At 37.4% G+C, this 26,201-nt stretch overlaps 5 protein-coding genes across 6 annotated transcripts in view; 3 read left to right on the forward strand and 2 right to left on the reverse strand.

Moving 5' to 3' along the window:
- CCHa2-R (CCHamide-2 receptor) overlaps positions 1–7,125 on the forward strand; it is a 32,984-nt gene extending 25,859 nt beyond the window's left edge. The window contains exons 3-7 of the mRNA XM_068290304.1: positions 3,063–3,282; positions 3,410–3,576; positions 5,394–5,587; positions 5,665–5,785; positions 6,495–7,125. Coding sequence (XP_068146405.1) covers positions 3,063–3,282; positions 3,410–3,576; positions 5,394–5,587; positions 5,665–5,785; positions 6,495–6,927 — 1,135 coding nt within the window. The 3' untranslated portion in view covers positions 6,928–7,125. The remainder of the gene's footprint in view (positions 1–3,062; positions 3,283–3,409; positions 3,577–5,393; positions 5,588–5,664; positions 5,786–6,494) is intronic.
- A 10,944-nt stretch (positions 7,126–18,069) lies between these two features.
- ppk6 (pickpocket 6) lies at positions 18,070–20,326 on the forward strand. The gene is made up of 6 exons (XM_068289693.1): positions 18,070–18,362; positions 18,423–18,626; positions 18,685–19,421; positions 19,824–19,941; positions 20,008–20,117; positions 20,187–20,326. The coding sequence occupies exons 1-6, from the start codon at positions 18,187–18,189 to the stop codon at positions 20,324–20,326; spliced, it is 1,485 nt and encodes a 494-aa protein (XP_068145794.1). The 5' UTR covers positions 18,070–18,186.
- An 11-nt stretch (positions 20,327–20,337) lies between these two features.
- Positions 20,338–21,898, reverse strand: l(2)k09848 (lethal (2) k09848). Of its 2 annotated transcripts, XM_068289694.1 has the most exons (3): positions 21,739–21,898; positions 20,622–21,678; positions 20,338–20,558 (listed from the first exon to the last, which is right to left on the reverse strand). In XM_068289694.1, the coding sequence occupies exons 1-3, from the start codon at positions 21,824–21,826 to the stop codon at positions 20,414–20,416; spliced, it is 1,290 nt and encodes a 429-aa protein (XP_068145795.1). In that variant the 5' UTR covers positions 21,827–21,898; the 3' UTR covers positions 20,338–20,413. The 2 variants fall into 2 exon arrangements, with proteins under 2 accessions (XP_068145795.1, XP_068145796.1); XM_068289695.1 differs by lacking the exon at positions 20,338–20,558 and having other exon boundaries at positions 20,618–21,678.
- Positions 21,899–22,022: 124 nt separating this feature from the next.
- On the forward strand, positions 22,023–23,201 carry LOC137576323 (pseudouridylate synthase TRUB2, mitochondrial). The gene is made up of 3 exons (XM_068289351.1): positions 22,023–22,196; positions 22,256–22,468; positions 22,525–23,201. The coding sequence occupies exons 1-3, from the start codon at positions 22,067–22,069 to the stop codon at positions 23,127–23,129; spliced, it is 948 nt and encodes a 315-aa protein (XP_068145452.1). The 5' UTR covers positions 22,023–22,066; the 3' UTR covers positions 23,130–23,201.
- SmydA-5 (SET and MYND domain containing, arthropod-specific, member 5) lies at positions 23,119–25,171 on the reverse strand. The gene is made up of 2 exons (XM_068289350.1): positions 24,587–25,171; positions 23,119–24,529 (listed from the first exon to the last, which is right to left on the reverse strand). Exons 1-2 carry the CDS (start codon positions 24,916–24,918, stop codon positions 23,191–23,193), a joined length of 1,671 nt encoding a protein of 556 aa, XP_068145451.1. The 5' UTR covers positions 24,919–25,171; the 3' UTR covers positions 23,119–23,190.
- Between the last annotated feature and the right edge of the window lie 1,030 nt (positions 25,172–26,201).

Raw genomic sequence — 26,201 nt, forward strand, 5'->3', positions numbered from 1 at the left:
TAAATTACAATATGAAATTTGTTAAAATCAAGAAACACTATATAGCCTATTGCATACTTTAAGGGGCAAAATTAATTAAATTTGTTTGAAAACAAAGATAAAATATCCGTATGAATGACTAAAAGTAAATATTAAGACAGAGAGATATGAGAATAAGAAAGAACTAACAACTTTTGTGGAAGCTAAGTACATTCCAATCCCAATGACCTTTCATTACCAACTCTACCTACTACTTGGCATCACTCCGAAGATGATAACTTTTATAATTTCCAGTAGAAGTCACTTTATAAGCCAAGAACCTATACAAAGTTAGCTTACTTAATTTCCATATCATAACAAAAATGTTTTAATTTGTAATCAAATTAATCTGTTTGATCCATTTGGCATTCCCACACATGTTTCATACATATTAAAAACAGAAATAAATAAATTCCATGGGATCTATATTCTGCCAACTCCTGTGCAAAACTCCAATGTCTATTAATATGAAAAAGGCTATTTATAGGTAATAGCATAATATTAATGTGACAGACCTCGCTAACAGACACACACGCTCATAGAAACAAACAAGAAAACATTCAAGGCATTAAAGCATCTCACGAAGAGGCAGAGACAGAGTAGAAAAAAAAACAGTAGATAAAAATTGCTACTCAAAATTCATGGGCTGATGTTTGATTTTATTGTTTGCAATATAAGATATATATTCTTGGCAATTTCTGAACCGCCAAACCTAGAAGCAAAGACTAAAAGAGCAAGAGAGATCGAGCCCATGCCAATACAAATAGGCCAAGACGAGGCCAGCTGTTGGCCAAATTAAAAGTTGGCAAAGAAATATGCATAACTTTTGTTTCCGCATTGGCCACAATATGTTGGCTATGACTTGCGAATATTAAGATACCAAAAAACCAAACGAAGTTGGCAAAATCGAATTTATATTTATGAGTTGATTTTTTTGAAAATTGAAATTAAATTAAATTCTACTCCTGCCTACTTTGCGCTGTCGTTTGCAGAATGTGAAGAAAAGAAAAGGTTAAATTTAAGATGTACTTTAAAGGGTCACAGAAAGTTTGCCCCACACACAAAAAAACACACACACACACCCGATACAACCCAGCTTATATAAATCTTCAAAAATTTGAACATTTGTTAACTTTGCCAGCGACATCATGTATACGCAGTGTGTGCCTGTGAGTGCGACACAAACAAAATCCGATTATATTTCATCGCTTGTTTGGTTTCACCATACACACACATAACATGGCACTGGCTTTGGTTTTGGCATATGCATAAATATACAGAATGAAACAAAATTTTTGTTTGATAAGTTTTAAAAGCGTAAACGAAACCCGTAAGCGAAACTGAAAGCTGAAACCAGTTCAACAGCTGTCTCCCTCAATGCCTCAATGTTTATTATTAACTTTGCAACTTTTCGTTGTCAAAAAAATAAAAATTCTGTAAATGGAAATTCAATCAAATAAACTTTTTCCTGTCCAATTGGTGGAATGAGAAAAGAGTTGGCGGAATACATAACTGCAGGTGGCCATAATTTATCTTTTGATTGCCTCGAAAATTGCTTCAAATTGTTCAAATTGTCCCCGGTAATTGTCCAGCAAGAAAAGCAAACTTTTGTGCCCAACACGCAATTTGGCATCGTTTGTGTTGGTATGTATTTGATTTCTGTCTAGACGCAACGCTGAGACGTGTCACAAAACGCAGCAGCATATTAAATCAGTCAGACAAATCCAACAGCTGCTCTAATGATGTGGCCCTTCCTCACACACACACACTAAAATCAATGAATCACTTAAGCGCCTTAAAATCAGAATGACAACGAGTTAAGTCTTAGGTCAATGATTTAGTGTCCATGCTGAGGGCGATTAAATATTTCATTCAACTCTGTTTTTTTCCTTTGTTTCAATCATCATCATCAGTGGCAAAGTTTCACAGAACAAAAGTGCAAAAGTTGTTTCAAAAATTTGCATAGTTTGTCTTTTTTGAGGTTTTGGCCTTGTTATATTTGTTTTCTGGCCAACACAAATATTTTTCAGTTGGCAAACTAAGTGCTCTGTACTGTGGTTGACATCATACACAAAATATGTATTTGTGTGCTATTTCATTTAAAGCAAATAAAAAGAATAGTGTTTTTACAAATTCCTTTATTTTCATGCTAAAAAGTATGCTAAAAAAATTGCGCCTTTAAATTTTATTATTTCATTTCGTTGATTAATAACATTTTGTGTGATTTATCATTAATTTTCAGTCAGCAAGTAGTTTATATAAATTCGTTAGTTAGTATTGCTTTAGTTTATTTCAAATAGTATGATTTGAAAATTGTTTATGTTCAATTTGTTGTCATGTTTTTGTTGAACACTTAATCTTCATCAGAAGACAATATAAAAGCAATTGGGCTAAGAACTTTTTTATTGTTGCTTGTGAACCAAAAAAAGTATGCTTCATTATTTGAATATTTAATGATATATGTGATTATTTACACTTGTTCAACAGTAAGTAGAAAGCAGGGAGAACTAATGAACATTTTGGTTTACAATTTCTGTGTATTATCTTTTGTAGCCTTAACATTTCAGCTAAGAAAATGCTTAGTTTTTCTTTATCCAAAGAAGTATGCTATCTAAATGTTACAAATTTTCTTTTGGTTAATTGGTTACTTTATTTTTTAATCCGAAAAAAGTATGCTACAAAAAATTTCAAATGTTTATTTAACTGTTTCGTTTTATTCATGTATCCCTTTTTGTGTGATTTTCTCCCTTAAAGGAGTGGGCACAAGGCCAACACTTAAGGCATTCATGCGTTAGCATGTGTCGAAACCCAAATCAACGAGAACACTTTAAAAATGTCCATCTTTAGAACAAAATAGAAAACTTGAAATTGTGTCGTTTCCGTTTGATTGCACAACTAAAAAGTAAAGAGAGAGAAAGAGAGGGACGGGAGGGTGAAAGTGTTGGCTAGTGCATTGAGGCAGCAAATTTGACATTTTACAAATGAAATTCCTCTATTTATTTCTTGCATCAATTTCTTGTAAATTTAACCCTTCTCTTTTAAAGGTATATACTATCATTGGCTCTGGCTGATTTATTGGTCATTCTGGTCTGTGTGCCAGTGGCGACAATTGTCTATACTCAGGATACTTGGCCATTTGAGCGTAACATGTGTCGCATTACGGAATTCTTCAAGGACATTTCCATTGGCGTATCCGTTTTCACATTGACAGCCCTCTCCGCTGAACGATATTGTGCCATTGTGAATCCTTTGCGGAAATTGCAGGTGAGTAAAATCCGGGATGCAGGAAACGATAAAGGAAGGAAATTACCCTGAGTAACTTTTGTTGTTTTTGTTATTGTTGTTGTCTCGCTTTCTCCCTCTCTGGCACGCCATCGCCACTAATCCACAGACCAAACCATTGACAGTCTTCACAGCGGTGATTATCTGGGTCTTTGCCATTATACTGGGCCTACCATCGTTTTTGATATCAAACATTCAAGGTTACACCATGACCACGCCCTCGGGCAACATAACGATTGAATACTGTGCCCCCTATCAGTCCAAGAATTATGCCAAGTAAGTACAGCCAAGAGAAGTCTATGATTAGTCTCGTGATATTTTGTAATTTAGAGAGTACACACCATTTGATTTTATGTGACTACGGGAATGGAAGGTGAATCCACTCAAGTGTAAATTGAATTTATGATTATGATTGAACAAAGAGATTGTTGTCTCAAAAAGAAATACAAAATTGAAAGTATTTTTGCACTCTAGTGAGTCAGGAAATGAAATTACATTGATTAAATTGAGTTAGAAGCAAACATTTACTCCATCTACAGCCGTTTGTTGATTTTTCTAGCCTTGCAGTTGTCCTTCTACCTGCATCTTGTGCAACATTATCATAAAAATGCTCATGTTCATTGCCTGTCAGCAATAGCAGAAGCCTCCTTTGGATTGGTCCTTTTTATTCGCATGCCTATGCTCTGGCCATATGCTGCCTCAAGCCGCTGGCCCCTTTCACACTGATAAGCAACTTAAATTTAATGCTACCTTAAAGCACCCCCCGACCCCCTCTAGCGCATCCCTTCATCACCAGACCCAGCCAATCCCTTTTGTCCGGTCTCCCAGTGTCTGTCTGTCTGCCGTAAGTTGGAAATCCTTTCGTGTTGGCCAGCGGCAGATGTTGCCACACATAATCTCTGGCCGTGATGTAATTTGCAACGCAAAGCTCAACTGGTTGCTAATTTTGCATTTAATGCATAAAAAATATATATATATATCCATATCCACCCAACCAGCCAGCCAGCCAGTCAGCATGGGGTAGCATCATGTGTTTTAAGCGCATTAAAAGCCACGAAAATGAGAAAATCACAATCGCAAAAAAAAAACCGCCAAGCGAAAGAAATTGACTACGGGAGAGATTTAAAGATTCGGCAGGTTTTACTTTTCTTTTCCTTTCGTTTCTTTGTTTTGTCCCCTTTATTTTTTATGGGCCAGTTTTTTTTTTTTTTGGGTTAGCATTTTTAATAGCTTCTATAGAAGCCTCTTATTAAAATTTTGAAATGATGTCAAGACAAATTTCCGAGTTCATCATGGCAACTAAGAAGAGAAAAAGACATTGAAGTGATATATATACATACAATGCTGCTCAAATGAATAGGTTTCTTTACAACTAGTTAACCTTAATTATGTTCATTATATTGAGACTATTATTATTGATACAAAATACACTTGATTTCTGCTAAAACAAGTTAAGATCCAAATAGCAAAGTTGGTCCGAATCGACAATTTATACTCCAACATACAAAAAAGTATTCTCATTTGAATTGTCCTATCAGATCTATAAGATATAGAGAGCAGATTTGAACTACAAGCTAAAATGCGAAATACAACAATGTTTGTGGCGAAATTTGTTCCAAAAACAAAAAAGTTGTTTACCAAGACGCTCTTTCGATTGTTCCGATCCGGCCAACACCTAAACTAAACTGATAATAAACTAAAATGCCAAGTTTTATGATGATGTCTGTAAATTAAAAGTTTGCGATTGATTCAAATAGACTTTAACGAGAACAGATACTTTATTGTTTTAATGTTTTCTTTCTCACTTTCATAAAGACTATCTACCAATTCAAAGAGCTAGCAAGTGTTGAACCTATTCAGTTGAACAGCATTGTATATCTGTTGATTGTCAAGTTATTTTTATTCGCTTTCGTTTTTTTTGTTTGGCAAGTTTTATGATGGGGACCATAATTCACAGTTGGACATTAGCTAAGTAGTTAAAGGATACGTGCCAAAAAGAACTTGGCTACCAAAATGTGTCGTAAATTTTCCCTTGGGAGAATTTCGCTCTAAGCTTTTCCTTCTCTCTCTTTCATTCTCCGTCTTTTCTTTAGATATATGGTGATGGCAAAGGCCTCGCTGTTTTATCTATTGCCACTGTCCATCATTGGGGCTCTGTACATCATGATGGCTAAGCGTTTGCATATCAGCGCTCGCGACATGCCCGGTGAACAGTTGAGCATTCAGAGCAGGACCCAGGCTCGAGCTCGTCGTCATGTGGCCCGCATGGTTGTGGCATTTGTGTTGGGTAAGTTGTTTATCCTTTCATCATCATCATCATTATTTCTTTTCAATTTGATGGACTAATTATCGTCTCTTTGACAGTTTTCTTCATTTGCTTCTTTCCGTATCACTTGTTCGAATTGTGGTATCATTTCTATCCAACGGCTGAGGATGATTTCGATGACTTTTGGCATGTTGTGCGAATTGTTGGTTTCTGTACCAGGTAAGAAATTGCTTCATTTCCCCACCCCACTTACAGGTAGCTGTAAATTTCCCCAAAAAGGGGGGCATTCAAATTTATGTGAGAGAGAAGTGGAAAACCCTTTTGGGCATTTAAAAAAGAAATGGCAAAAAAAAAAATGTTCAGTCATAAATTTTCTTTTTATAGTTTTTTACCCCTTTTGGCAACTCCGTGTTCTCCTCTTTTTTGCCTGCATTGCCTTGGGCTGCATAATTTTTAATTGAAACAGATTATGCCTGCAACTTAACTATCTACCCCTTCACACCCTTCATCTTACTCTTGCCACTTTTCCCTAGCTCTCCCTCTAGCTTTTGGCACTTTAGTAAATTTATTTTTGTTGACAGCTCCCGACACTCTCCTCGTCGTTTCTCTTTTCCCTTCTCCTTCGACGTGTTGTAAAATTCTGGAAATAATGTGTCAGCAATTTTGGGTTACTTCATTTTCTAGCCCCCCTGCTCGCAAGTGACTTTTCAGTGGGAGGGGCGAAAAGCTATTTGCATTTTGATGTGAACGAGAAATAAAAGTTTTAATAAAATAGCGCAAAAAAAAAAAAAAACATAGAGAGGGAATTTGTGTGGGAAAAGTGAAAAGCACTTTAATCCCCTTTGAATATACATTAAGTTGCTTCGTTTAAGCTGTTTTTGGCTTTCTAATTATGACCAAACCTATTTGGGCCTTGTTCTTCTTACAGCTTCCTCAATTCGTGCGCCAATCCGGTGGCCCTCTATTGTGTGTCCGGAGTATTTCGTCAGCATTTCAACCGTTATCTCTGCTGCATTTGCGTCAAACGGCAACCGCATCTGCGACAGCATTCGACTGCTACTGGGATTATGGACAACACCAGTGTTATGTCAATGCGACGCTCCACCTATGTGGGTGGCTCGGCCGGTGGAGGCAATCTGCGCGCCTCGTTGCACATCAACAATAACGGTGGTGGTGGCGGAGGAGGTGGAGGCAATGGTGGTGCTGGAGGAGGTGGAGGCAATGGTGGTGGTGGTGGACGTGGTGGCAGTTTTCATCGTCAGGACTCAATGCCATTGCAACATGGCAACGGGTCTAGCAATGTGGGCGGTGGAGGAGCCAACACCACCGGACGCCAGGCCATTATCAATGAGAAAAGGTGAGGCACGTTGATTGTGGAGCTGCTGGAGGAGGAGGCAGTGGTCGTTTCGTTGCAGGCCGATGAGCAGCTCTAAAAATTCCCAATTTGGCAATTGATCTCACCTTTTGTATGAGTGTCCCTCCCACTCCCTCTATTTCTCTCTCTCTGTGTGCGTGTGTGTGTGAATGTCTCTCTCTCTGTGTATGTGTGTGTGTGTAAGTGGGCCAATTTTAATTGGCATTAATGATTTATTTTACCCATCGTGTATATTTCTGCTTAACTTCTCCATAAGAAAAACTTTACCAAGGGAATCTCCATTTCCCTATCTCTATCTTTCTCTTTATAAGTTTTACCTAGTCTTTAAGACTCACTTTGTTGTAAATACAAAATATATGGCTAGCAAAAAACAAAAAAACCGATATATATATACACATATATTCCCCCTCCCTATTCAATGTGATGTGTTAATTAGGTTTAAGTCACTTAATATGTAATTATTCAATGTGAAATACAAAATCCGCAAACAGTATCAGTAGATTTATTTTAACCAATATGCAATAACTTAGCATTTATGACTAACTAATACACACACACACACACACACATCTACATATTTTAACTAATTATGCAAAACAAATTTGTTGTCAGTAGGTTACAAAAAGAAACAAAAACAGAAGGAAAAGTAAAAATCTATATATCAGTAGGCTTAATTTTAAATACATATAATACTTATATTTTAGCTTATGTTATGCTAAATAGAAAAAAAAAACAAATATATATATTTAAAATGTGTAAACTGAAAAAACTATTTCCATAAATGTTGAAAACGTAAACAAAAAAACACACACAAATTTTATGTTTTTATTGTTGTTTGTGGTTTCCCATTTTTTGCAAATGTGGCAAATTTTTTTGAGCTGCTGCAAATTTTTGGAAATATGTTTGGCATAAGAAGTTAAATTTTTCATTACTTTTCATTCAAAGTTGGTAAGTACAACTCTAAATAATTGTTAACTAATATATACTTTAAAGAAATTTTTGATTTTTGGTCAAGTTTTTAAAGACAGACCGAAATTTGCACTTTGCACCATTAAAAAAACCGCAAAAAATGTACAAAGATCTATTGGATGATGATTTGATTTTTATCAAAAGTTAAGTATGAGCAGTTATTCAGTTAATATTCCCATTCAAAGTGTCAAAGTGATTGTTAGAATTGAAAGCCAAAATAATACGAGTCGAATGCGATACATCTCTTAAATATAAGAAAAATTCGCTTTCTTCTGTTTAGTCTAAGCTTTAAAACCTTATTTATTTTATTTAAAATGGGTTAAAGTGGTTGATTTATGAGTAAATTTTAAGCTGTGATAGCTGTCAGATTAAAGGGGTAAGCAGGACTTAAAATTCGTAGACTTCATGCCTCTTTTTGTCTCCTTATTGTTTCATATATGCAAATGCAAATAAAGGAGGCGATGGCTCATTTTGCCAGAACAACAAAATAATAACAATGAAATATTGACAATGGAGAGAATGGCTGAAAGAGCTGCGGCAATAACTTTATATGTTAAGAAAAGGAGAAGATATGACATTTTCTGCCTTATCTGATGAAGGATGTGACAGAGGTGAAAACAGGGACCAGGGACAAAGTGAGAGCTTAAAAGTAGTGGGTTTTCCCCATCATTGGAAAATCTTATGATTAATTCAACGAATTTCACTTGATACGGATTCATTCATTCATTCATTTCCTAATAAGTGTTTATATATATAATACCTTTATGATATATTTTAGTTTCGTATACAGTTTGAGGTGAAGTTTTGTAGTTGATAAATATTCTTTTGAAAGAAATTTTAAGGCATTTAAGTTTAAACAAATATATTCTAGATTCAAGATAATCATTCAAGTCTATCACTATCAAAAAGAGACTCAAAATGTTCCAATGATTCGAAGCTGTGGTAATTAATTTGTTTTCGTCTTTCAAATTTTGGGTAACTCCTAAACAATTTTAAGTCTGAATATATGTAAATATATCTTATTTGATTTACCTGGAAAGTTACATTTTCTATTCATTATCTTTCTTAAATTTTCAGCCTAATGCAACGCTACGAATGTGAACATAGACGTTATTAGCGAGACAGAATGTTATCCTCATTTGGGTTTACGGTTCGAAAAATAATCAAAAAACAAATTTTGATGTATGTACGAAAATATTTTGGAAAAAAGTCAATGCAGGACGTTGACATTGAATTGCAGCAAATTCTAAGCCAATTTTAACTGTAAACAACACTTTCTTTTTGTTTTCACAAATAAATGAAGTTTTTTTGCAAAAGAAAATAACAACAACAACAAAATGTGTGCCTGGATGTGTGTGTTTTAATTGGAAAGTCAAAAGAAAGTAAGTAACAAAAAAAAAAAAAAAAGTGTATGTAGTAGAGGGCAATTTGCTTATTTAGACAAGAGGAAATGAACAAGACAATAAACACAGTCTGCGTGCATATAGACACACTCTCACACACACACCCACATATAGAGACACACATACACACACACACACGAAACAAAGGTTCTTACCCCAGAGCACACAAAATTTCATTATGGCATGCCAATCAGTAGCTAACCAACTCGCTTTTGCCACTTTACCAATCGCCTTCTGCTACTGCTACTGCCTCTCGTTCTCCCTCGCACAGTCTTTTGTCTCTCTATTGATGTTGTTATATGTAAATTGGAATGGAACATGTATAATCCAAAAACCCAACCCAAAGTTATTGGCATCCAATAAATGTTAAAGTCACAATGTATCCACACACAGCATAGTGGGGCATGGTTAATCCCACACACCCTAAAAAGGGCTATACAGCCTGACCCTGTTTTGTCTCTGTCCCAGTCCCTCTCCCAGTCCCTCTCCCAGTCCATTCTATTCTCTGACCCATCGTCCACTAAATCAGTTTGTGTGTGTGTATTTGGGTAGATAAAACCAAAATGTGAGGGAGATATGGCATATTTTCTAAACTGCCGTGTTGTAGCTCTGCTACAGTTTGGTTTGACTTTGCTACTACAAAGGCCTAGGATAATTTGTGGTGACTGCAACCTGCCGCAGAACTGGGTCAAAGAACATTAGATTTATGTAATGGTCAGCAAAAGGAGCAAATGACGCTTCAATAGGCAGATGTTCAAGATACCAAAATGTCAGTTTGCTTCCCTATTAGCTAATTACAGTTGTTGATGATTACCTTACCGAAAGCCTTTTGATTAGCCACAAAGGACATCATTAGACATCTTCAATTAGAGTGTATTTAATAGTCGGTTCTCTGCACGGTTAGTTCTTATCTTGATTTCGACAGAAACTCATTTAGGTTGTAGAAAGGTAATTAACATAAATATTTTCCACCTGACCATTACCAGTTTATCAATAAAAATAAGTTTATGGCAAAATGAATAGCATACTTTGAGGGGTTTGCAAAATTTGCATTTACTGAGACTAAAGCGATTTACTGATTAGACAAAAGAGTATGGGCCATAACTAACAATTAGTGAAAGGCAAATGCTTCTCATTCTCCAACTTGAAGCCGTTTTGCTCTTTTATTCTCTCTCTCTCTCTCTCTGTCGTCCTTTTTAGCCTTTATGTGTTCACGCATTCATAATTCCTCATTACGTAAAATGTCTAATTCTGAAGACAGCCTGCTTATCTTGTTGTGGTTCTTGTCCAGGACAAGTTTTCCCCTATCTCCCTTTCTCCCTCTCTCTCTCTCTCTATGTGTGTTTGTTGTTTCCCGTTTTTATTAGATGTTTGGCCAACACGCAAAAGTCTTGGTAGGCGCTTCTCATTCATTCATTCTTCCTCTATCCTCCACTATCTCCTTGGTAGTTCTCTTTTTGATTATGTTTTCCTTCTGCTCTGTTAATTGGCACAACTTGTTAGCCCTGAAGACAGAAGAGTCGTCAGGACATTCTCTAACATACACACATATGTACATAGTTGAATGCCTTTTTTATGGGCATCGTAAAAAAGTATTCTTTAAGCAGATTCAATTGTTTCCGACTTGGCTTTAATTATAGTCTTAGTCGACATCTATGCATATAAAATCAAAGTTTAACATTGCTCAACTTTCAGCCAAATAAACTTGTTGTGGCAAGTGTCTTGGCATTAGCCACAGATTTGCTCATTTCGAATGGCTTGGCTTAGATAAAATGAAACTTGTTAGCCAAAAACTACATCTTCATTGATTTCAGCATAATATTACCTCAATATTGTAAGCATTTAATACATTTATTATTAAAGGTAAGTATCTTAAATGATTGGAAATTCAATTTGAAACTACTTTTGCTTTAAATGAAAAGGAAATATTTGACATGCCCAAACCTTCAATATAGAGGCCAACAAAAGTTAGATCCACATACCTGAGTAAACTTTTCCAATGGGTTATGGTTCGATTAATCCTTATTCGTGAAAGGAGTGCTTCTGGTATTTACTATCACTACTTGAAACATTTTGCGAAAATATTTTTATATGAGTTAACCGAGGAGCTCTACAAACTCTACAAGTTTTGATCTCAACAATAAAGTAGCTGCTCAGAATGGGTTGGAGTTATCCCTATTAAAAGTTCTCTACTTCTAAAGAAGCATCCTTAATATATGTACATAATGTGTATTGTGTAATATACATATCAGATAGTTCTCACAATTTTCCTCTTATCCTCACAGGGCAAGGAATATAAGACATACAATTCGGCACTAATAACTGACAATCGGCTAACTTATAGACCGCTCCACGTAGTCAATAATCCAATTAGCAAAATAATTAGATGATAATTTGCCTCAAATACTTTGCCTTTTTTCTTCGGCTTTGTATATTTTTTTTATTTTTATTAGCCATAGACTTATGGATAACTCTTAGATCAATAACCATTTACAATGCGAGTAAAATGAATTTGGTTTAAAGGGTTTTCTTGATTAAAAAACCATTTTCTTGGTATGAGCCTAATTTGATTTGCAATTGAAATTGTTATTGGGTACATCAAGAATGTTCTTGGAAAAGGCCAAGCATGAAAATTTCAAACAAAAAAGGGTCAAATAGGAAATGAAATTTTGTCGAGAGGTCAAAATAAAAATAAAACAGATCAAGGTCTAATAGAAAAGTAAGTGACGCTGCTTAGTTAGAGAGGATTTTTCATGCATACTAAGAGAATATGTGGCAAATTCACGATTGGCTTTAATGTCAAAGAAATTTTAAAGTCGATTACATAATTTGGGATTTCATCAATTTGGTTTTGGTTTTGTAACTCTCTCTCTCTCTCTTTATCTCTCTATATCATCGTATTTTTTATATTTAATTTTTTTCGCTTAAAACAAATTGGTTTCTTTGCTACGTTACCTACTTTTTTCTTCTTTTTTTTTTTTTTTTTGGTCTCAACTTGGTGCACACTTAATAGGCTTATGAGCAGCCCTAAGCTGGCTTAAATGCAAAGTGCGTTAATTTAATGACAGTTACAATAACAGCAACATCATTAACAACAACAATTGCCAAGACCACCTTAGTAGAAAGAGGAGAATGAGGAAGCAAAAACCAGGAACAGAAGCAGGAGAAGCTGCAAGCACAGCTTGTGGCACCTTTACTTCATAATAAACAGTGCTTAATGCAAGTTCGTGCCTACCAAACAAATAAAAGAAATTGTAGAGATGTAAGATGTGAGAGCTGTATACCAATAAAGTATTTGCAGTTTACTCAACCAAAGACAAAAATTGCTTTTAAAAAAGTTTTTGAATACTTCTCAGTAAGCTTTTATCCACTATTCACTAGAGAGAGAAAGAGAGGGAGATCTAAGAAAGTTAACTAAACTATATCTAAATATTGACTATTATTTCATGTTGTATTAAATAAACCACTTACATCCAAATTCCCAAGTCAACTAATGATCACTTCAATTAATGTTTTTGTTGAAGTGAATGCTATACTTATTCCACCCACTGTGCTGACACAGTTCTGGAGAATTTGTTTACCTGTGTCAACGCAAGTAAACAGAAAACAAAACAAAAAAAAAGTGTGGGAGAAGAAAAACAACATCAAGAAGAAAGGAAAGAAATGAAATGAAACGCAATTAGTCAACACTTGCCCGTTACCTTTATATATATGTATATATATATACCGTGAACTGTCACTTTATTTGGCATTAATGGGATTTCTCCGAGTGTTGCAGCCAAATTGAAGGCAACAGCTTGGAAATAAAATGACCCTCTATCTCGCAGTGGCAAATTCTAAGTAGCTTTACTTTACTTTATTTTTATGTAGTTATTATTTTATGCCTAATGCTCTCCAGAAAAGACATTGTAATATATTTGTGACCCTTTTTTTTGGGCCCAAGAATAAACTTTTCCGAGGCACTCGAAACTGTTTTTACTGGAACTGTTTTTTGTGCTTGTTGTTGTTGTTTTAGTCGGAGCATAAAGCCATTAAAAATCAATTGGGCCACAAATGCAAAGTATCCGTTATAGGCACACACACACATATACACACATACATATGTATATCTACCTATCCCATATGTGTACGTATGTGCCCTTCCTCGAAAGGATAACAGCAGAAAAAAAATATTCAAGGTCCCGCCCAGGACATAAGCAAATATGTGAAGTTGAAAACTTTTTTACTTTCGTTTTTTGTTTTTTTGGCATTCCACTAAATTGATTTTCAACTTTACGGCTAAGACCAAAAAAACTGCGTTTCGGCTAACAAGCTGGCAGGCATAGTCGAGGGCTCATTGACCTACCAGATACCCTTTCTTTTGACATGGCAGGAAAGTTGAGATAAATAGATTAGTTTCTTAAGTATCTAAGTTTATTAACTTAATTTTCTATATTTTTCTTATTTTGTTAACTTGGTAGTGGCTATTTATTTGTGTCTAAATCGCAGGACTAATAAACGACATTGACACTTTTATTTACAACGACTTCTCTTTGAATAAGCTTTGAGCTAAATTGTATTGCCGACCTTCTGGGAATGTGTTAAAGAAGAAAGAAAATTTGATATCCCGTCAAATGAGGGAATGTAAAAGAAATGCTAAAAGATTGGATCCACGAGTCAAGATACTAAGTTTTACAGATTTAGGATTGTTGAAACATTACGAAGATTCTAGAATCCTGATCTTGGATCAGAATAGCCTGTATAGACAGATCCCATTAAAAACTTGAGTCAAAATATTAAATTTGAGGTCTGATGTTTCCGTTTTGTCTTTGGATACTTCTTTTGTCTTTAGAGTCTTCAGTATTCGGTTGTGTGTGTGCTCCTTTGATTTTCGCTGAGTCAAACTTGAATCTCTGGCATTGAGTCGTCAATGGCTTTTAATATTTTTTCCTTTTTTTTGTTTAGACCAGCAGCCAGAGTGCGAGCCAGAGCCAACATGGCCTTCCGTTTTGCAGAGTTTTTCCTGTTTGGGCCTGGCGGCGTCTTGCCCAAGCCCACGTCCCGTGACCATGCCGCGCGGGCAACTACATGCCTTCACTTGCAGTCCATACAATTTCCGAGTATTTCTTTTTTGTTTCCCCATCCTCGAGCCTCCGAATCCGCCTTCGCCCTCTCTGTGGGCAACTGGCCAAAAAGATACAAATCGTACGCTTAATCGCAGCTTGAAAAGAAGAACAACAACGAACTGGAGCTCGTGTGGGTGTGAGAATTGGAGATTGAGAGACATGATGATGACGATGATGATGATAACGTTGGGAAAGAGAATTCGCATTCACTGAATTATTTGTTTCTTCTTTACGATTATGGCCCAAGAACATGGGTACTTCTGATATGCATTACGCACAAGTATATCGAAGATATTATAATAAGGGAACAGATAACCAACCAACCAACCAACTGGCTTGCTGACCGACTGACAGCTCTCAATGTGTATGCAAATATTCAGTTGAGGCCTTTTTATGTCCCGGACAGCTTGATATATATTGATGGCAATGGCGACATGGCCAAGTGTTGTTCAAATAAGCAAATAAACGCCAAAGGCAAGATACTTCACCCCCCGTCTTTGTATTGCCTCTTCCTTTCTCTTTGTGGTTAATGCCTTTTTGCTTGGCTTGATTTGATTGATTTTCGGTTTTTTCTTTCTTGTTGATTTGGCATTTGTTGGCTTATCATTAAAATGATGATTTAACAATATTGAAGTGACAGCATTACATGATTATGAGTATGATTATTTTTTGTTATGATTGAAATCAAATGAAATGAATGAATTGCCGAAGGTCCTTCAGTTACTTGTCTCGCATTAACCAAAGGGAGCCAAAATCAAAGTCGAATAACTTGGCCACTTTAAATTGGCACTTTAAAGTGAAGTTACCATAGTTTCAACTATTTTCCAAATGCATTTCCAGCTTGCACTTCCTCACGTTCTCTCTCCCAATCTCTATTGAACTATTTCAAACTCAAATGTTTGTGTCTGCAGAACCATCTCGTCCTTAGAACCTATTTCCTTTCCCCTCCCACATAGCCAACCAGCGAAAGTTTTTCGTGTACCAAATCTTCTCGTCCTAAGCTGTGCCAATAAAAATCCAAAACTTGTGCCAAACAGTGGCACTGCTCCTAGTAGAAGAAGGAGCAGGACAAGGAAATGAAGTAGAGCGGGAGGGAAATAGGAATTTACTTGCAACGGAAAGTTTTTTGGTAGGGGGTGGGTAAATTGGGAGACAGAAATGAAGTTTATTTATAAGGAATTAGTTGTTGACTTTATTGAAATGATGTTGTAGTTGTTGTTCTTAGACTTGTCATTGTTAAAGCTGAGATTGAATTTTAATTAATTAAGTATTAGTCAGCTATAATTGAGAGTGGCAAATCTATATTTTACCATGTTAATTAAAGCTAGTAAAACTAAGAAAGACACTCAAAGAGGAAAAGAGTGGTAAAGAGTGAAAGAGATAGAATGCGGGTGTGGGTGTGATAAGTTTTAATTCCTAAAAAAGTTGAAAAGTTGTTGCCTTACCTTTGGCAACTTTTTATCGGGAACACGCGCTTGTGATTTGCGGCAAACATAAAAGCTAGGATAAGGATACGCACACACACACACCACCCTTACACACACACACACACATTCATCGTCACGTCTCCACTATATGTTCACTCTTGCCTTGTTTTATAACCAAGCAAAATGTTAAGCAATTTGCTTAAATTTGCCAAGTGAATTTTCAGTTGAAGGTGATTGAAACGCTCAAATGAGTTTTTTTTTTCGACATAGGGCACAGCAGGATTGAAGGGATTCAATGTTAGTTCTATAGATTTACAATATACCCTGCAATTGGTAGTTGAAGGGTATATTTGTTCAATTTCAAGACAAAGGACAAAGTTTTTGAGTTTTGTTTTAGAAAATTAGGAAAGGATTTATCATTTTTTTCAAATCCTTTAAGTATTGTTGTCAGAATCTGTTTAGTTCATATGAATGAATAAATAAGCAGCTTTATTGAGTATGTAAATAACATAATAGATTTTTTAAACCGATTTTGCTTGGGTGGGATAGGAGGATAGTTCCACATTACTCCTCTAAAATCAAAACTGCCGAATCGACAACTAAAAGGACTTATAATCTCCATGTTTCGTATTAAGTGATTTCGACGTTAAAGTTATTTTTTAACACTTATTTATTTTAATGCCATTTTTAATTGTTTCTTAAGATGGTTAATAGACTTTTTTCAATGACCTTTCGTTTAATGAATTATTTTATTTAAAATGCAAATAATGTAAAATATAAAATGAATTTTTTTCTTTTTAAAAACTTATTTACTAAATATCTCTTAATTTTCATATATTTTCTTACACAATCTACCATAACCAATTATTTTTTTTTTATTTGTTAGGTGTAATTAATTGACTAAATATATTAAGACTTGATTTAATTTAATTTAATGGCAAAACTGATTTAAATCGAATGAATTCTATACTTAATCCACATTAAACTACAAATATTTTTTTAAGATTTATTGTTTAATCAACGATATTATATTTCCTCATTCGTCGCCCTATATACGTTTTTTGTATAGCATACTTTTTAGGGCTTCAAATTTTATTCATTAAAATAAACTCACTACTCCTTTGTAATTGCCACGTAATGCATAAATAAAAAGAAAAAATCAAAAACCCGTCGACTAATGAGGGGAAAAAAAATTGTGTTCAAAAATACCAAAATTCATTTTATAATGAAATGAGTAAAAAACACAATACCAACCTACTCACACTTCATTTAAAGTTGCAATTTTTTCAAAGAAGTCTTCAACAAATTACCAACTTAATGATATTTGCAAATGAATTTTATTTAGATTAACCTTTTAAGTTGACCAATTAACTTAGTGATTGTGGGATTTAAATATTCGCAAATATCTTAAAATGATTACGAGTTAAATTTCTCATTATTCCACAAAATTACCTAAAGCCCAACTAATTTGAAGATTAAGGAGACATTTTGATTTAATGGGGCGTAGGTAAGACTGAAAATAAGTCAAGATGGTGTTGAAATGAATATCAAAACTGAGAATTAGTGAATGAAAATTTAAACAAAATGTAAATGCTGATTCGCATACTTAGAGAGAGGCGAAAGTTTTTCATTTCATCCATTCAGATTAGTGAAAATATAGGGTATCATTTATACGTTGGTGTGATTTAAGAACTTCGCGGTATGTTTTTAATTTCGTTAGTGAAAGTTTTTCAACTTTGGATTTTAGTACTCGCAAATGTCTAAGTGTGTGTGTGTGTGTGAGTGAGTCGGGAAAAAAAGGAGAGAAAACTTTTATTTGTTTCAAAACAGAAAAACGGAGAAAAAAACGCAAACAAAAAATAATTTAGCTGGTGAAAAAGTTGCTTACACTCGATGTTGATGTGGCTGATGCTTGCCACCCATCATCCACATCTCAGGAGCAGAGCCTTCTGCCATTTTAGACTCCTGCATAGTTTATATACCTGGGCTTTGACAGCTACAAAAGTTGTGCTTCCCACGGTTTGACAATAATTTTTGGCATGGAATTTTTAATATTAGCGGTAAAGTTTTCAATTTTTTTTTTCTTTTTGGCAATTAGTTTTGAAATTCAAATTGTTTGCCTAGAGAAAAAGAAGCTCAATGTATTGATTAGTTGTTTCCCCTTTCCCCCTCGTAACCACACCAAAAATGTCAGTCTAATGCGACTAACTTTACAAATTAACAAGTCAATTAGACCACAATTAGCGACATGGAGAAAATTTGTTTTAGTCCTCATTAAGCGTAGACGCAGACGACTATAAAAGGACTCTGGCATTATGAGTGTGTGTGCCACACACGAACCATGACGGACAATAGAAAGTGGCCAGAAGCGGAAAAACTTAAGGGAGCTGCTGCTCCCTCAATCTTTGACCACCCACTGAGACGGGCCATGGTCAATACGTTTTGGGAATACACCGAACGGACTAAGGTGAGCGGCATGTGGCTATTAAGAAGGAATCGTACACATGGTCTATCCAGGTGAGCAGATGACCCAGCAGATGACGTCAGCAAATGTCGTGAATTTTGCCACCCACACAGATTTATATGGTCATCGGTGCTGATGCAATTGCTGCTCTTGAGCATTTACTTAACTTTGCTGCTCTGGCTAAAATTCTATTCGTATCCAATTGTTAACAACATTTCGAATGATTTGTCCATCACGGATGTGGCATTTCCTGGGGTGACCATCTGTAGTCCTAAAGTTGTCAATTTGGAGCGTGTGGAGCGCTATGTCAAGACCTTGTAAGTACTCCAAGTAGAGTCCTTATCCTGTTTTCATGTTATCTCTATGGTTTTCCAGGAAAATCCCCCCCGATTTTGATATAGGCGAAGTGGCAGCTGGTTTTGATTTCTTGAATGCCTTTACGGATCAGGGCTTTGTGCCTCCCTCACATGATAGTTATCGCAGCACCGATGCCGTGCTCCGTCTGAACAATGTCTCCATTTGGGAGGCCGCCATGGCGGTTAGTCCTGGCTGTGCTGATTTTGTGAAACGTTGCTTCTGGGGCCACACGGAATTTCAATGCAACCAGAGTCATGAGTATTTATCCTTTATACCCACGACAGCGTATTTGGGTCCATGTTGCTCCTTCAACTACAATCCACGCAATGCCAGTTATGTTCCCTTTTCGGCCAACATTTTTGGCATGGACGGGGGTTTGACTTTCATTGGCGCCGAGGGTTCGGAAAGGAATTTGAATACTGGTCTGATAGTACTTGTCCATCATCCCATGGATTATGTCACCGAATCGGCTGCTTCGGTGACCATAACAGCTCGTTCCGAGAGTTTTGTTGAGGTCTCGCCCACCGTGCAGAGTTCATCTGCCGATGTTCTAGAGTTGGCCGAGAGGAAACGTGATTGTTTGACCTCTGATGATTTGGATTTACGTAATTATAGGCAAGCTGCCTGCATGCTAAGTTGCCAAATGGAAGCCATTGTTAAGAGTTGCGGTTGCCATCCATATTTATTGCCCATTGTGGGTAACAAATACAAGGAGTGCAATCTCAATGATACCTTTTGCTATTCAGCCAACTATGGTAAGCACTTTAACATGAACTTTAACTTTAATGCACATCCTTAGCATCCTTAAGTCTGTCACGTTGATTCCTTTGGTGGTGTCTGTGCTGCATTTTTTATGCTTCTCCTTGTGCTCTTGCTGTGGTTATGTCTCAGTTGTTGGATGCTTGTGCTTTTACTCCATTTTACTCCTGTTACATAATTTATATTAAATATTCAAGATTCTCCCACATGGCTTTTGCTCCCTACCCACAGGGGTGAGAGAGCGGGAGAGAGAGAGAGAGAGGAATTCGTGTGTAAGGGGGCCCTCATCCCATTGCATCTGGAATCTTTTCCCACTTGACAGCTTAAATATGAATTTAAAGTGTTCTCTCAAGATTTAACCCAACCCCTCCACCTTCTCCTCCTCCCTCTTACCACAGATAACTTTAAGAGTGTGCGCTGTGATCAGTGTTTACCAAATTGTTATGATGTTACCTACTCCACATTGTCCTATAGAACGGATCTCAATCAACATCAATATTCAGTTAGTCGCTTTTAGTAAGTATATAAAGAAAATTCTTACTTGGGGTTGAAAAATTCCCTTCACTTGGCTTCTCTCTTTAGTGCTCCAGAGTCCCTGAACAATGATAGCTTTGTCTTGCGTGTCTATTTGGCCAAACAAGTTGTCCCAGTCATACGCAAAGTCACTGTCATGTCATGGATTGGCTTACTTTGTAAGTAAATGTTTAATGTCTATAACTATTTTAGTTAATTAAAATTGATTTTCTTTCTCTTCTCATTAGCCGATTTGGGTGGCATTTTCAATCTTTGCCTGGGCTTAAGCATGATTTCTGTTGTGGAATTTTTCTATTACTGCTTTTATCGACTCTATGTAAATTATCAATTGCAAAAGGATCAAATGCCGAAAAAGGCTTGGAAATAATTGACAAAACATTTACTTAATTACAGTAATTTCTTTAATATTTTATGTAAAACTAAAAAGTTTAAACTAAACATTTAAAATTGAAATTTAATTAATTGTTTTTTTCTTTTTACTTTGGAGTCTTTGTTTAGAAGCTTTACGCTTCTTTAGTTGTTGTTTTTTTGCTGATGGGTTAACTGCAGTCTCAGGCTGGTCGTCATCGTCATCGTCCTCGTCATTGTTTTCCTCATCGCTGGTAGTTCCAAAAATATGTGTCGGATTAAATGGGAACTTATATTGCAAATGGTCTACTTACCCCACAGTTGGCATTTGCTCAAACATGTCCTCATATTCATCATCCACTGGAGTTGTCTTTACTGGTTTATTCTTCCTCTTGCCCACTTGTTGTTCCGCCTCTTCAACGTCATCCTCGTTGTCAGTTTCCTCCTTTTCAGTGTCCACAGCTGGACGTATAAGAATTTTGGTGGCCTTTGATTTGACATAGCATTGATAGAGTAAGACTGTGGATTGCGACTCATGGACGCGCACATAGCGATCCAAACTGGCGGAACTCAAATATTTGCCACTGGTATCCAAATGTAAATCACTAATGCCTCCAGTGAAGCCTTTGTAGGTATGCACATGGGTCTTCATGCGGCGCGTATCGAAGGCTTTGAGAGCACCCATTGTGGTGCCCGTGTAGATGTAGTTACCATGGGCCACTAGCGCTGCAAAACTCATGCCGTGCTCCTCGCTAGAGTAGAGAGCAACTGGTCGTCGTTGTTTGCGTGTGTCGTAGAGACGTACATAACCATAACGTGAACAGGTGGCCACCACTTGGGGGGAATCCATGAAACCCACATCGCTGTCCCATACGTTCACCTCCAGCTGCAGATAATCATTGGGCAAATTCTTGGACGAGAAGATTTGCTTGCCATCGGCAGCTAGATCGAATATTTTCAAATTGTTCTGTCGTCCCTTGCCACCAGTGGCCACAATTTGCCTAGCCTGCGTGCATTGACGCAAATGGTCTATTTCATCGCCAGCAGAGATAAGAATTTCGGATGAATCTTCTTCGGAATCAAGTAGCACACTTTGAATCTGTCCATTGGCAATACCGGCTATTAGTCTATCATTATACCTTGCCAATCCAACTATGGGAGCGGCTTTGAAGTCAACTTGGACAACACCTGGACTTCCTACTCTGGCCAGTGGGCATATCTCGGCTGTGTTTTTGGCTCTTCCCAATAAAATTTCCGTTTGCTGGGCATTACCGAATGACAAGGTAGTTACTCTCGATTCCTTATCCAATGATTTAATGTTACTGAGATTGCTCTGGGCATAGGGAGTCTTCTCATCGGCTGGACACAAATCTTTAAAACAAAATGTGAACCCAAGTTAGAGGTGAAATTTGAGAATTCTCATCTACTCACGTTTAAAGGATCCTGTGTGTGTGCCCACATATATTTCATGTTTAGCTGTATAGTTATGATGCTTTACATTTGCCGTTGTCCACTTCATTTTGTTTAAAATACGTTTTTTCTAAATCAAAACAAACCGAACACGTGCAGCGCCAAAAAATGCGAACCAGAAACCAGGGCTCACTGTGGAAAAGACAAAAACCGCCATAAAAAGGCTTAAAATCCGCTAGATAGACCCCGAAGTGGCAACACTGGAGCAACAGCTGTTTTTTGTTTACCTTGCCATTTGAATTTCAATTTTTTGTGTTTTGTGCAATTTTTATATAATTTATGAGAGAGAATGTCTCTCACAAAGGTTTACGATGCAGCCACTGTGTTTAGACACTTAAATGGTGTCCTGAATGTCTATAAGCCAGCTGGGATGAAAGTCGTACATGTGCGTAATGCCATTTTAGCCAATATATGCAAAGGTAAAGTGAAGCTAGTGCAGCGGATGGGGCCTTCAATTGTTTTTTCTTAATTACTTTAGGCCTCAATGAGTTGGAACAACGTGAGCCGCGTAAACTGACCGAGGATAGACCCTTGCTAGGCACAGGAACAGCTGCCGATAGTGTCTTACACAATATGGCCAAGAACACAGACCTTTCGGACCACATACTAGCCTCGGGTTCCCGCTATTTACCCGCAGATATACGTTGTGCCACTGTGGCGAGTTTGGGGGAACACACCAGTGGAGTGCTACGTAAGTGAATGCCTTCGTGAAATTATGTAGTCCTTTATGACCTTTTATCCCTGCAGTCTTTGGTCTCAACAAGGGATTACGTCAATCGAGTCGCATACAAAGGAATCGGCCTGTGCGTATCTACCATGTAACTGGCCATCTAGGCATTGCCACAGAGAATCACCTGCCCGACTCGCGCATTACAGTGCGTTCCAATTACAAACACATCTCGGCTGAGAGATTAAGTGGTCTTGCCTCCTCCATGCAGGCTTCCCATCAACGTAAAATGTATGAGCTCTGCGGAGTAGATCTTCAGACTCAGGCTGCCTATGAATTGGCGTGCAAGGGTCTCATACGACCGGCGGATAATTCACAACCAGTTCTCTATGGCATTAAATTGATTGAATTTCAACGTCCCCGCTTTACCTTGGAAATCCATGCCATCAACGAGACGGAGGACTATTTGGCCGCCATAGTCCATGACATGGCCCTGGAGCTGAGAACAGTTGCCCATTGTATACAATTGCGTTGCATACGGCATTCCCACTTCGAGGTGGGTGAAAGCCTGCTCCGACATGGCTGGCATTTGCCGGGGATCATGAAGAATTTGCGCCAACAGAAAGAGATTCTTAAGTCACATCCCGAGATGCTAAAAGAGGAACGCATTGAACTACATGGTTGATCATTAGCTTTAGTATAATTTCTTATGAAAATACAAAAAAAGAATAATGCCAAATTGGTATTTAGAGCTCCAGCTCCTGCTTCTGGTATCTGTGATGGTAGATCAGAACTAGCTTTTCTAATTCAAAGAACTCTTTTTGCAGTTTATCATGCAATTTTTTGCCCGCCACCGAATCGTGTTCCTTGTCCAACACCTCCTGGGCCTCTTGGAGTCGCATGTGAGCCAATTCCATAAGCTTAAGAGCCTCCTTGGGCTTTCTGCATGATTGCTCCTCCAGCGTATGGACAATTTCCATTAGAATAACAGTTAAATAAATGGCCAACTTGATGCTATGCGGATCGAGGCGACGGCAAACGTTGTAAAGATCTTCACATAGACGCAGCTTGCGTTCCAAATGTCCATCACCCAGTTGATTCATCTGCAGACCCTCCTCATGGCCATAAAGCTGTATAAGTGTGTGCTTTAGATTGAACATATGGAAATGATTGGGATGCAACATCTGGGAGAGACGAGCCAAAAGTAATTCCACTTCATTCGCCGTTGGTTTGCCAGACATTAACTTATCCACCTGAGCCGTCATGTGGGTCTGCAATTCCGTAACATATCCAGCATTCAGAACCATGGGGCATGTATCACATTTCCATTGAGCTTCCTCATCCAACGGATCCACGGGAAGATGTCTGCCCTCACATGTCTTATTGACATCACCCAAACAGGCAAAGGCACTCACATAGGTGCCAAATTCGGTGGGATCCAGGCAACGCGAACAGCGGCAAACAAAATGCTTGGTCATCTTCAGATGATGCTGACGCAGCTGAGTGCCCCACAGGATGTTGGTGTAGGTGATCTTGAGATGATCGCCCTTCTTCAAATTACAACCGGCTCGTACTGCAATCTGCTGGGTGGTCGCATCGAATTGGAAATAACAATTCGGTTGACAGGAATGCTCCATCATGCAAGCCTGCCGGAAAAGGCCACTCAATTCTACTCCAGTGGGCAATTCTATGACCATGTAATTGGTCTCTATAATGCCGCACAGACGATGCAATAACTCTGGATCATATTCGCCTATAAGACTCTCTTTGCTCTGCTTCGTTGCCTGTTTGAGGCGATGCAGGAATTTTTGATGCAAATAGTTGACTACGCGCTTCTCGGCCTCCTGATGCAACTCTGTGCCTTTGCGTTCCTCCTCATGCGATTGCATCTCGAGCAGGGAGCTCCAACGTTCCGGATGTTGACGTTGCAGTAGCAAGCACTTCAGCACGAGCAGTGCATCTTCACGATAGTAATCATGTAGGCCACGTGTATCGGAACGAGCAGCCGGGCCTGGACCCAGGCTAAGTACACTGCATTCCAAACTCTCGTGATGGCACATGGCACTGCAGACAGGCCAGCGGCAACTGGAAAAGGGCAAAAACATTTCAACGAGATCGGAGATCAGACTTCTTCCCACTCACCTGTGACACAAATGCTTGCCCAGGCGACATGGCGTATAGCAGCCCACACATGGCACTATAACCGATGACTTTTCCGCTTCCGACATATACCATTTAGGACCAATGACCAATGGCTCCTCGACGAATATTATCTGCTTGGCCTCAATGTCGTGAGTGGCCACCAAATAGCGACCCAATTGCTCATCTTGCACCTCACGAAATGGCTTACATTTGAGCTTATGACTCGGCCAGTGCTCCTTCTGATGTTCGCCACCGCAATAGCGAACCATTCTACAGCGATTGCAGGTCCTTGAGGCAGCCACCCCGCATATGGCACAGTCCAGGCTCAACATTCTAAAAATTTCTCTCGATGAATAGGGCTTTTTTAACCAATTTTTCTGAACACAAGTCCGCGGTGCGTTACGTTATTCTTCACACTTTATACTAAAACGATGTGCAAGTCTTTTTTGTTGTTTGTTGACGAATTCAGTCGGAGAGAGCGCCGTGTGTTATATTTTTAGCATTTCTCCAAACTATTCTGTAGCAAGAGCATTTTATTTTCAAACTGTTCTGAATGAAAAGCGCAGGGCTCTGTGTCAAATTTTCGTTGGGAAAAGCTAGTGTGCGACAGTGCTCAAGTGCACAGTGGTTTAAGTGTTGTAAGTTGCCGTATAAGTAGTATGGAAAGCTATCAAAATGCAACTCGTTTTTATTTACGAAACAATTTAGCCCTAGGCAAAGATTTTAAAGAGCATCTAATAGTTCTTAATTACCTTTCTCAAAACCCGAATAAAATTACAGATTGAAAAACGTATTATTACTTATGTATATATACCTAAAATACAGTTGATGCTAAGGAACCTTGAAAAACTTTTCGGTACATAGAAATCATAGAATACTCTAGAATCTACATACATATGTACATATGTAATCAAGCACAACGTACTTTTGCTTTAAATAGATCCTTAAATTCCAGTGATTTGATTTGATTAGATAATGATATGTTTTGAATCGGAAGAGATAATAACACTAATTTCGATATACGAATAGCGTTTATAGTTTTAAAAAACTCTTTAGTCAATCAAATTACTCCAAATTATTTGAAGAGATGCTCTAAGATACTTTTCATTCGATGAAATTTTAGAATATTATGGCTTTCCAAACATTATTTATTTTAATGTGAAAATTCCCTAGAATATGTTTTATAGATAGAAGCATAAAATACATATATGTATTTGATCCATATAGCATACCCTAGAATATAAATCATTCAGACAAGATCCTAGAATTCTTTCGATTGATTTTTTTGTTAAAATACTTCTTATATGAAAAGTTACATGTGCTTGATATAATATTTTTAAATTAAAAAAGCCACTTGGATATTTTTCGTAATGTTTATAGTATTAAGCAGACTTCATTTGGGATCCAAAAATCCCAAATATTTTTATACAAGCTTTTTAAAATAACTAGTCACTAGGCAGCGCTGCGGCAGAACTAGGCCCTAGTCCGGGGAATGGGCCGTGCCGACCACCGAACTAGTGTGAGATTACAATAAAGTTTTGAGTTGGTCTCATTTATTGCAAGTGTTTTAGGCCTCTTAAGACAAGCATTTAAATATTTCTTGGTAATCCAATAA

The sequence above is a fragment of the Drosophila tropicalis genome, unplaced genomic scaffold (assembly GCF_018151085.1).
Source record: "Drosophila tropicalis isolate 14030-0801.00 unplaced genomic scaffold, ASM1815108v1 contig_593, whole genome shotgun sequence".
Classification (NCBI taxonomy): Eukaryota; Metazoa; Arthropoda; class Insecta; order Diptera; family Drosophilidae; genus Drosophila; species Drosophila tropicalis.